Genomic DNA, 12,351 nt, shown 5'->3' with positions numbered 1-12,351 from the left:
AGTCAACATAGGCCTGCTTTGGCACTGTTAATTTGGAAGCAACACTTTATCATTTAGATATAATTATACATTTGTACATTATATTGTATATTTTATATAAATATATACAATATATATATATATATATAAATTATACGTGCAGACACATGCGTACATAATGTAAATGCTGTATTTCAACATTACATAGGTTACATTTTAAGATCAAATTACTCTTCTCTAGTAACACTATGCCTCGTGTATTTATGCAAAGTTGTAAAATAGTAAAGATTGTTCAAGATTAAATATATTTCACTTAAAGCAATTATTTTTAAATTCCTAATTTTATCTTACTCCTTTTACTAAATGCCACTCTAATTAGCTCTGCATTGTTCCTTAATCAGACAAAAACAATTCCCAAGAAAAATCTCATTTTAACTGCTGCCTTCAAATGGAGACGTTTCCAACTAGCCTCTATGAGCCCATCCAGCTGTGAAGTGGTAACTTGCACTATCAGTCTAATGTCACTGAATTATGTCCAGAAGGCCTTTACAAAACATCCCTGCATTTCATCCTTCAGCACCGAGTTTTCTTCAGCTTTGCTTCTTTACACTGTGGGAAAATGAAAATTCAACTTGGCTCTTTTAGTGAGACTTCACTATAGGCTTTTGGGTGGCTTTATTGATGGTATTGACGGTAGGAGCTGTGGTGGTGCAGTGGTTAGAATACAGGATTGCAGGCTAACCTTGCCAACTGCTAGGGGTTCAATCCTCACTGTCTCAAGGTTGACTCAGCCTTCCATCTTTCTGAGGTCGATAAAAATGGGGATACAGATTGTTGGGGGCAGTATATAAGCAGTATATAAGTAATTGCTATTGCTACCTGCACTACCAGAAAATGCATCAGAGGCATAAAAAATAACACACTGATCAAGAATTAAATGTAATGAACTTGTGTGTGGTTAATATCAGATTATAGGTTGCTTTCACAATCCTTCACAATTTAATAAAGGAAAATACTTATTTTCAAAAGGGAAGAATTTAGCTATGACAGAAAGGCTTTATTACTTACTTAGACCTAAATTGCCAAGCAATTTAAGTATCAAGCAAAAATATTTCTCCACTCCAAATTATTTGTATGGTTAATTTATATCTAAGTGCCCATATTAATCTGAGTAGGGACTTTTACATTTTTACTTTCTATTTTCATTTTCTACTATATCTTAATGTGTACTTTTTTCTGCTTTGTTATTTTTTACTGGTTCTGGAATTTTAAGTCACTATATAAATCAGTGGATTCCAATAATTGGCTAAGTTAAATATATTTTTAAAAATAAGAATAATAGTTTCATTTCCCAGTACATTAAAATACAAGAGTCACAGATTGTGTTAATTGCCTCTTATAATAGGGTTGATTCTCGTTAGTACTGGCAAGGGGTCCATCAATAACCTACAGGATTATAAAGGAGAAGTCGGTGACAAACCAATTTCTTTCTGTTGTGAAGAAAGCTACTTGGCTGCATTCATAAAATCACCAGGAGTCAGAGTTAAACTGGGAGACGTTATCTTTCAATGAAAACCGATTGCCATCAATTCATGATTACTTTGCATTTATTTTAGCTTTCCAGTTGTAGTTATTTCCATAACCTAGGCTGGATAACACATTAACATTATATATGAAATGTGAAGGGTACAGATACATAAGTGGAGAAAAGTTTAAGAAAACGGCAAACCCTCAGAGCTGCATAAATGTAAAACTGTTTTCTCAGCCTCCTACCGCATTTTCATGCTGTCAAACCTCTACCTCTTTTGTTTTTCTGGAAAGGAAAGGGAGCAGATGGGCTAGAGACCGAGAGGGGGAACAGAAAACCAACAGATTTTCTATTCAGAGAACTGTCATTCTGGCTTTATAAAAAGTTATTTTGTGAAAGGGCTTTAGATTCTTGCGTTGCTAATCCATCCTTAATATTTTAACTTTATTCATTTATATTTATATGTGATACTCATCCACGTTTTGTCTGAGAAACAAAAACATCCTGGTTTATTATGATGAAGTGTGATGATAAGGCAATAGCAGCAACTATTATATTCACATTTGTAACAAAATTAATAGATTCTAATACATTTGTAAAATGTACTAGAGAACCACTCTAATTATCTGATTCCTTTTTCTCCTCCCTAAACTCTGTTATATTAATAGCATTCTGAGGACTCGAACAGGTATTTGTTCTTCCTCTGAGCTTAAGAGGTTGATGTTTTAAGCATGCATCTCCTAATCGGCCCACTCGAACCATGAGTCATACTGCAAGATCATTCAACCAATTAGAGAAAATTAGAAGGTGATCTTGATAGGGTGGACAGTCCACATTTACCCAATTGCTGAGAATTCTGAGAGGTGAAGTCCACACATCTGAAAGTTGTTCAACGGTCTGACTTTATGATTTATATGTCATTAATGATAATGAAAGTGACAGGGTGGCTTAGTGGCTAAGACACTGAGCTTGTTGATCAGAAGGTCGGCAGTTCAGCGGTTCAAATCCCTGGCACTGTGTAACGGAATGAGCTCCCGTTACTTGTTCCAGCTTCTGCCAACCTAGCAGTTCGAAAGCATGCGAAAAGTACAAGTAGAAAAATAGGGACCACTTTGGTGAAAAGGTAACAGCGCTCCATGTGCCTTCTGTGTTAATCATGCCAGTCACGTGACCACAGAGACATCTTTGGACAGCACTGGCTCTTCGGCTTAGAAACGGAGATGAGCCCCGCCCCCTAGAGCCGGAAACAACTAGCACACATGTGCAGGGGAACCTTCACCTTTAATGATAATGATGATGTTATCCTTTCAGTTTTTTCCAAGTCTTGGCGATTCTATGGGTCAGGTGTCTCCACGTCTTCTGATCTTATACTAGTTCTTTGAGTTGTTCTATGCTTCGGCTGGTGTCAGCTTTGATGGTGTCCAGCCACTGTCTTCCTTGGTGGCCTGGTTTTCTTTTACCGCTAATTCTTCCAAGTAGAATTGCTTTTTCCAGTGAATTCCTCCGCATGACATGGCCAAAATATTATCTGCCATCTGTTTTAATTTTTATGTTCACATATGCAATGCACATATGTGAGAGTAATTTGTGTTTTCCTCTCTGGAAAGAGCATAATGTGGGCATTTAGTGTCCCTCATTTCTTTCCCACAAAATTTAGTAATCAGATGCCCAACCAAGAAATAGTAGTACAAGATTGTTAACTGCTACTGGTAACTGGATCAAAATAAATAGGAATAGTTCCGTAGAGTGAAATAAGATAAGACAAAACAGGATAACCAAATAAAGTTTATGAGAATAAAGTTCTATAAAGTGATTTCCCATATTATTATTTTTTTGCTTTCCTTAGTAATGGGGTGTGCTTATGTTATATTGTATTTTATGAGTACATATCATTTTTTCCAACTATAAAATCAAGATAATGTTCTCTGAAATATCTCATGTAAAGCCTCACAGTAATATTTCAATTAAATATAACACCCTTAAAAGTTAAATGAATGAAAATTGGCTCCATCTCTCCACTCTGATTCTCTGTCAGAAAATAATCAGTTCTTTTTTATGAATATTGGTAGAAGTTATTCATTTGTAAAAGTTACGTTTAAAAATCCTGGAGGGGTTTTTTCTGGGAAGATACCTGTCTATAAAGCAATATAACATATTTTGTAGCTAGACTATACGTTGCAAATGTACATGTCCTTGAAAAAACATCATTCTTTCCTTACACTGTCCTTTCCAGGCAAGACTGGAAAATTAGAATGGGCCAATTATGGTGTGTTAACTACAATGTTTGTCTGACTGAAATTTCAGTCAGTTGCTATCTTCACTTTTTGAACAATTTAGTCAGTCCATAATTGCAGCTGTTATTTCTTAAATTATACCTAAATTATTCTCTACTTTCACGTTTTGGATTGTCGTCATCCAGATAGTGCCCTCCCCATGGGCTTACCCAAACTTGATGATTGCCAGATACAAACAATAAAATCATCTGCTGTAGATAAGAATTCATATTTATTTTAATAACAACAATATTTATCTGTGAAATAAACCCGTCAAATATTCAGGCACTATTTTTAAAATGTTATCCTTAAGAAGCTATTGTAACAAATTGCCTTCAGTGCTTTGTTAGCAGAAATAGTTTAGATTTCAGAACTTCGAGAAGATATATTTGGATCTTATATTACATTGATAATTTAATCTAATACTGATTTCATTTGCAAGACTCTTTTGTCAATATGTCAAAATCTACTTACCCTAAATAGTAATGAAGGTCATTCGCAATCTAGCAAGGAAGTACCATTTTATGAAAAACTATCAGTTTCTTAATTTTGCAATAGTTATTTGTCATTATATGAAAACTATCTTCCCCTCAGTTTTGTGCCGGAATATACCTACATCTACTGCCTCTAATTTTTCAGTATTTATGTTTAATTTGCAATAATCAGATAATGGGTTTCACATAATTTTACCACTGGTTCGCCGTGCACCAAAACTGTGAGCGTGCATGCACACGCTTTGCTCGTGCCTTCCGTGCATGCATGCAGCCTGCGCATGTGCTTTGCTCATGCACATGACTTGCACGCAAGCACACAACTTAGAAAATGTGGCTGAATAGGATGGCATAGCACCGGGGTAGGTTGGCGGCCCACTGGCAGGTCGACACTACCAGTTCACCCAAACCAGTGCGAACCGGCTGAATACCATCACTGTCAATCATCCACTTAATTTTCCTCTTTGAGTACAACTCCATTGTTCTCTGACATGTTTAGAGCCATATTCCTTATTTGCATTCTCTGTAAATCACTTGATTACTCAAGATGACAAAATGATGTCTGCATACAAAAATACACACACTTTCAAATCCCCAGTCCACACACTTGTGTCATCAAGAAAAGGTTAATATGTATTAATCTAGCCTTTCTCAACTGAGCTTCTGTAGAAGTCTTGAGTTCCAGGAGAGGTCGCTGAGGGTTCTGCAAGAGATAATGATAAAAAGAATAATAAACATTCTTTTTGAACTTTGCTCACTGTGGAATACTAGCTATAGATACCACTTTTCTGTAAAGATCCTCTGAAACCTGAAAAATATTTGAAATGTTCTTCCAGGATAGAAGAGTTAAAGGCTACATTAATCTTTAAATACATCAAATTCCTAAGGAGCACTACACATCGTTGCCTTACTCACAGTTCAATTTACAACTGTCGGCTAAGGTTTCCATTTATTCTCATGCATGCTTAACTACAGGCAGTCCTCAACTTACCACAGTTCATTTAGTGGCTGTTCAAAGTTTTAATGGCACTGGAATAAGTGACTTATGATTGTTTTTCACACATGGCCATTGCAGCAGCCCCATGGTCACATGATCAAAATTCAGATACTTCACAACTGCCAGTTGCATTGTCTTGGGGTCAATGTCTTTGTGACCCTCGGACAAGCAAAGTCAATTGGGAAGCCAGATTCACTTAACAACCGTGGCAAGAAAAGTCATAAAATGGGACAAAACTTCCTAAATAAATGTATCAATTAACAACAGAAACCTTGGGCTCAATTGTGATCTTATGTCAAGGACTATCTGTACCAATATATATATTCATTTTACCAGGATTCACCAACTAATCTTCAACCTCATATTTCCCCGGAACATTCTGTTCAAGTCGATTATCTCTAAATCAGCACATGTATTATCCTTCTTCATTTTATTCCTTTCTCAACAATTTGCTGAAGAGAAACAAATTGCATTAAAGAAACAAACTTTCGAGATCTACAGCTCACTTCACCAGATACATGAAGTGGCTGAATCGATATGAGATTTAAATTGGTGTGAAGCAGGAGAATAGAAGGGAAAGGAAAATAAAGTGATTCTCAAAGTGATTCTGCAAAGCAGGATATAAATACCCTATTAATTAACCATTGTAATGTGTTTTTAAAAATGTATTTGTTGAGATGGCCTGGAACCATTTGTTATATATGGGTGTTTCTTCAGCATTCTTATTTGATTTTGCTGGTAAAGTTCCTTTGTTCCAAAATAGCTATTTTGAATTCTGAAATAATTGATACCCTGGGAGCTGAAATACTTGTTTTGAATCCTGATATGAAATGTATATCCATTAATTCTTTTTACACAGCCTGGTCCATTAGCCAATTGCCACAACTGCAGTTTTGCCAAAAGCATGTTCCTTCTGTGCAAAGTAGGATCGCTGATTGATTTATAGACTACCTAGAAAGCCAACATTCTACTGTCAGCATCCCAACAAATAGGAGGTATATAGACTATACTACTACTCAGGATAAAGTGGTGTATGCCATAGGAAAGTTCCTGAGTTATTAAACTTACTCTAATAGACTACAGCAGATTTCTGGGTAGGAGGGAGCAGATTCCAAGGAGTGAGGTGAGACAAGAAGCAGCAAAGTGCTAAGCTGGATTGTGGGAACAGGAAGAGATTCAGGATAGCCATTCTCTAGAACAGGAGTGTCAAACCCATATCATCACTGCCACGTCACGTGATGTGTTGCGACTTTTTTCCCCTTTGCTAAACCGGGCATGGGCGTGGCCAGCACGTGACGTATCCGCCCCGCGTGCTGCAAGTTTAACACTCCTGATCTAGAATCTCCTAGGATAGAGCCATTATGTGAGGCCAGTATAAATTTAATCTGACAAGATTCTGTCTATTACAGTATATTCAAATAAAAAACTGAACTTTAACTAGATTGCATCAAATCATTCTTTAGATGACACTAATGTAATGAACTTGTTAATGTAATGAATATATATTATGGATTAAAAAGTGTAAATGTTTTATGAAATTGAAATTTCCTTTTATCTGTTTTGTAGACTCAGAATCGCATGAAACTGATGGCCGATAATTATGAAGATGATAATCTGAAATCATCTCATTTCAATCAAACTAATCATAAGCCCTCCCCAGACCAGGTAAGATTATAGTTGTTCCTTTTCTTTTTTACTAATCTGTTACTACTGATATATCCCATTGTTAAATTGTATCTAAGACCAGGTTCAGTTCTTCTGAAATAGAATCAAAGAACTGTTTGTTGCAGTTATATAATGATTTTCCTTTTCCTTTATAAATTGGAATTCTCACTAAGCAAATATTAGATTTCACTGTTTCAGAACTCTTCTTGGAACTGTATTAGTGGACTGATTGTTCTCATAATAATAGAGTTTATCTGACCAATTGTATGACTAAACAAATAGCTAAATTAATCAGCGTCTACTTCAAATAAAAGAAAATATAAAATTGTACTAGGTCATTGAGGTAATCAGAATGTAGTATTAGAGACAGTATACCAAAATGCTACCACATTCAAAGAAAGTAAACTAATGATCTGATAAAAGTAACTGTAGATAAAGTAGATCTGAATTTTCTAGACACTTCATCAAATCTTATAATTGTATGTGAGGACTATTTGAAACTGCCACTTCCTTTGGAAATATATATGCTCAAATAAGATCTGTGATTTATTGCTTATTCTAAGGGAGAGATTGGCTGTCTTCCCCATGGCAAAATCTCAGTTTTACACTAAATGATCATAGACTCCTACCTTACAAGTTTAGTAAAAGAAATTAATTTATAATTTCTGATGCATGGGCTAGCTTTCTATGTTGCTGACTAAACTAAAACATGATTTGGATGATATCAAATGGCTTAGCAAACACAATAGCTAATGCAAGAGAACTTTCTAACTGGAAAAACATTAGCAGTAATATAAGATGGCCAGCTTACTGAAAATATTAATACTGGCTCAAAGAAAACTAAGAACTCATGGATTTTTCCACTATAGTTCTCAATGGCCTGGGGAGATTAATGAGGTTTTAGCCATTCTAGTTCATAAAATATGCTATAATGATATTTAGATTATCATGAATAATTATCCAAACATACATTCATAACAGTAGAATAGAAAAGTATGCTAAAATAGTGCTCCCTTTCCTATTACATTATTCCTTTCAATGATTTAAATACTAACCAGATCTTTATTTCATTCCCATGCTTCTCTGGTGCTTTCCCCCCCTTGTCTTCTCTCAACCAATAGGATGAGGAGGAGGGTATTTGGGCATAGCCAATCAGATGCTCTTAGTTCAGCCATTTTGTTCAGAACGGTGAGAATTGGCTTTATTTACCAGTAGAAAAATATCCAATGATCACTCTTGCATCTTGCTTCTGTGTGATTATGTGATTTAAGTGTCTTTTCTTTCCCTTTTAAATGTGGTCTTTGCATGTGAAAGTTATTCCTACTTTTTGTTGTAGCTTTATTGTTTTGTAATTTATGTTAGCGTTGAATTGTTTTGTGAGAATACTCTCCCAAAGCATGTGATTGGATTTGCAGCAAAGCAATAGCATGATTCATGAAGGAACAAGTGTTTCCATTATAATTTAACCACACAATTTGAACACGGTTTCCAATATTTATGTTTAGAAAACGTTTCTGACAAAGTTTTGTGTTCCATGTTTTATTCTTAAATTACACATAAATAAAAATATTTTATTTCCACTGTTTATCTTATAATTCATGAGCAAAATGAACTATGCTGTTGACATTGCTGTATGTAAAATTATGTAAAAGGTTCATTATAATAAAATTAGATTGGTAGATGAATAATAATGCACTATATTCTGTGTACACATTTTGATTTACTAAATCTATGTATTGTTATCCTAATCCAGACACATGAGGTTACATTTTAGTAAGACAATCTGAGAATTAAATAAGTAATCCCCTTCATGCAGAAAATTGTTTAATTCAAGCTTCTTTGTAATTTCATAGTGTTTGAAGTTGCTTTTTTGTCATTTCTCTATATGTATGTTTAAATGGTAATAATGTAATAATAAATGAACTATATTGCTGAAGAATGCTAATGAACAGGAAGAGATGAGGTAAGTTAATTAGTTCAGATACATTTTTATGGTAAAAAGTGAGTAGTAGGCAGGGTTTCATGAATAATGAGAAAAGTGCAGCTGAAGGAATATAGTCATTTTTCTGTATTGTATTAAAAATCAAACTCAACATTTTGAGAGCTCATTTTGTTGGGGAAAGTTCATGTACAGTAAGTATATTCATAGTCGGATTTCTCCATTTACTTTGTAATATTATAGTATTACCATAGAGAAAACAGTGAGACATTTTATGATTTTAAGACTTATTAAGCTCTGTGCTATGGAATAAATGATACGGTTGAAATAATAATATTTGAATACAAGTGGGAAGACAGTTGGATGTAAGAATGTGAAAGCAAGATGAACAAGAAAGATAGATGGATGGATGGATCGATGGATCGATGGATCGATGGATCAGCAACTCTACACAAAGGCTTTCTTGGTTTGCTTGCCCCATGATCATTTACAGCAGAGGTGTCAAACTCGATTTCATTGAGGGCCACATCAGGGTTGTGTTTGACCTTGGGGGTGGGGTTGATGTGGCCAGCTTGACATCACTCATGTTGGGGGTGCTTGTGGTAGCCCAAGCGCTCTGCCAGGGAAACGGGCTCCCGAGCTCTGTTTTCCCTGGCAGAGGCACCGCGGGCCAGTCCTTCACTGTTTTCTGGGCAGCGCTGTGGGCCAGATCTAAGCACCCAGCAGGCCAGATCCAGTTCGAGGGCCTTAGTTTGATACCCCTGATTTACAGTGCAAAAAAAATAATAATATGTATGTTAATATTGTCAAATAAAACAGTAAATAATAGTAAAAAGAATAACAGAACCAAAGCACAATCATAGAGGCATTGTAGAGATAGTGACAAAATTAAATACTGAATGCTTGATCATAAAAATAGATTTCTCTTAAAATTAGCCAGTCGGAATGAAGTCTGCACCTTAGTAAAGAAAGAATTGCCCATTGTTCGTACTGCCGCTGAGAAGACCTGTCCCTAGTTATTCTTAACCAGGCTTTTTTCCTGGCAGCACTTTAATAACCCCATAGCCGAGGTATGTAGCCGATGCGGACAGGCCACTTGGCTTTCTGCCTCAACCGTAGCAGCAGCCTGAGCAACACCTGAGCTCCAGGTGTGGCGGAGCGCAAACCTTGGTCGCCACTTGCTCCATAGCCACAAGGTGAGCTGTGGAACAGAGGGGCCCTCGGCTGCAAGGTTGCCTGGCGCAGTGGGCAGGGCTGGGGCTAGCAAGAGTGAGCTGGAAACATCTATAGCACCCAGAGAGACGGAATGGCCGGTCCTCATTAGATCAGCTGATCCGTGGGCCGCAGTTAAGCGTGGCACGACAAAACCGCACTCGTCAAAATCGCGGTGATAAAATGGCGGCGCTAAAGCCGCGACGTCATCGCCGCCGCGACAACAGCACGGCAACAGAAGGGCGCTTTAAAACGGCGCCGCGGCAGAAAGCCGACTTCAATTAAGGTAAGGGATATGATTAGGTTTAGGGGTTTGTTTTAGGGTTAGGTTTAGGGTTAGGTTTAGCGTTAGGTTTAGCGTTAGGTTTAGCGTTAAGTTTAGGGTTAGGTTTAGGGTTAGGTTTAGGGTTAGGTTTAGGGTACTGAGTGCTTGGGAATGCGCGAATTTGCCCTCCGCGATTATGTCATCGCGGTAGGGTCGCATTTTTCCTTAGCGCTTAGAACGGCGCGAATTAGTCTTCGCGCTTATGTCTCCGCGGATAAGGGCTTCGCGGATTTGTGGTGGAACCGCGGTTAAGGGGCCCAGCAGCCATGAGGTGACCGTGCTCCCCGCCTCCACCTCAAAAAAAAAAAGACCTCCCCAAAAATAACTCCCCAAGTGCTTATTTTCAAACCTGAAATAAGAAAAGAAAATAAGACCCGGTTTTATTTTCAGGAAAAAGCAGTGGATATGTCGAAATCTCCCCACCTGATTTGATTTTAATGTGTATGTTTTTGACATACATTTATTTTAAATCAGTACATGGGAAGCTAGCATGCTGTGTGTAGTCTCGTCTTTACTAACGAGAACGCCTCTGAGCCCCTCCCACAGTTCCTACAACTTTCTTTTTAAATAGAAACAGTGAATAGTTTCACTGCTTTGCTTGGGCATGTTCTCATCTGACTGGGAAAAGGAAAAAAAATAAAGAGCACCCTGAGGGATAAAATAGAGACAAGCATCAACCACATCCATTTGCCTTCTTGTTTGATATTTGGGACCTGACCACACTTTTTCACCATTTCACATTTTTCATATGTTCAAAAAAGCCCAACTGTATCCAATGGGCAAAGCCTGCTTATGACTGTTTGAACACTTTCAGCAAGTATGAATAAGTTTTCCTACTATCCCTCTTTTTTTATTATCCTATGACCATTCATTCAGCGAAGTTATAATGGTGCTGACTGAATCATGGTGATGAACAGTCCTTGGCATTCCAGCCATCCCAGCACCTCCACAGTCACATGGTCACAATCTTGGCCCTTGGCCATCCCCTACACCTTCCTCATACCCCAACCTGTGCACCCTCCCCAACCTGTGTCAGAGCTCTCACATATCCCCTTGCATCCCGTCCCTGACCTTCCCCCGTGTACTCCCTTTCTCCCTCAGCAACCACCTGCCTGCCTGCCTGCCTGACACTTGCAACTTTCTGCCAGCTTCCCCATTGATTTTGGTTGTGAGAAGTTGACAGGAAGTTGCCTCGCATAATGACTGTGGGGTTTGGCTAATGACAGCACCTGAGACTGCAAGGATTACTGTCACTAAACAATGCAGTCAAGTTTTATGATCACATTGGTGGTTAGTGATGGGAATTCAGGTCCCAATTGCCATTGCAAGTCAGTATTGATAATGTACACTGGGGGAAGGGTTCTTCTACTTCTCAATGTGCTGTTGGTTATTATTATTTATATTATTATGTTGCAGAGATTTTTCTTTTTGTAAAACAGATGATGACATGGTGTAATATGTCATGTGGTCTAATTTATCTGAGGCTGCATTTAACTATTTTTAAGAACTGCTAAGGACCAGATGATTTTTACTATGTCCAGATATGTAAAACTTTAGAACTCAAAGAGGATGTACTTTATTTTTCACATGACTGTAGTTTAAATCTAAATACCGAGAACTAATGAAATTACCATAAAAATATTTTCTGCTTCTATACAAAAACCACATCTGTTATCTTCTCATTCTTTTGCCCGAGTCTTGAAATGTCTGGTTCAAAAGAATACTAATAACTTTAAGAGAGATCAGTTCTCTTACTTCTTAACTGCTTAAATTCATCAGGATTTAACAGTAGTATACCATATGTTGCTTTTTGGTATCTATATTTACTCTAGGATTTGTTATATAGGGTTGATAAAACATTTTTCTTTTAGGAAAAAAACCTTAACTCCTTACCTGTTGTATCTTAGAAGAGCTGATATCTAGGTCTTATGGCTTCTTACAA

General features: G+C 37.1%; 1 protein-coding gene across 1 annotated transcript in view; it reads left to right on the top strand.

The window, feature by feature from the left end:
* Nucleotides 1-12,351, top strand: part of LOC116511381 (ELKS/Rab6-interacting/CAST family member 1-like) — a 92,000-nt gene that overhangs the window by 64,327 nt on the left and 15,322 nt on the right. Inside the window, exon 5 of the mRNA XM_032221356.1 lies at nucleotides 6,835-6,933. Coding sequence (XP_032077247.1) covers nucleotides 6,835-6,933 — 99 coding nt within the window. The remainder of the gene's footprint in view (nucleotides 1-6,834; nucleotides 6,934-12,351) is intronic.

The sequence above is a fragment of the Thamnophis elegans genome, chromosome 7, assembly GCF_009769535.1.
Source record: "Thamnophis elegans isolate rThaEle1 chromosome 7, rThaEle1.pri, whole genome shotgun sequence".
Classification (NCBI taxonomy): Eukaryota; Metazoa; Chordata; class Lepidosauria; order Squamata; family Colubridae; genus Thamnophis; species Thamnophis elegans.
The sequence above is the reverse complement of the archived record's forward strand: the minus strand, read 5'-3'. Positions and strand labels throughout refer to the sequence as shown.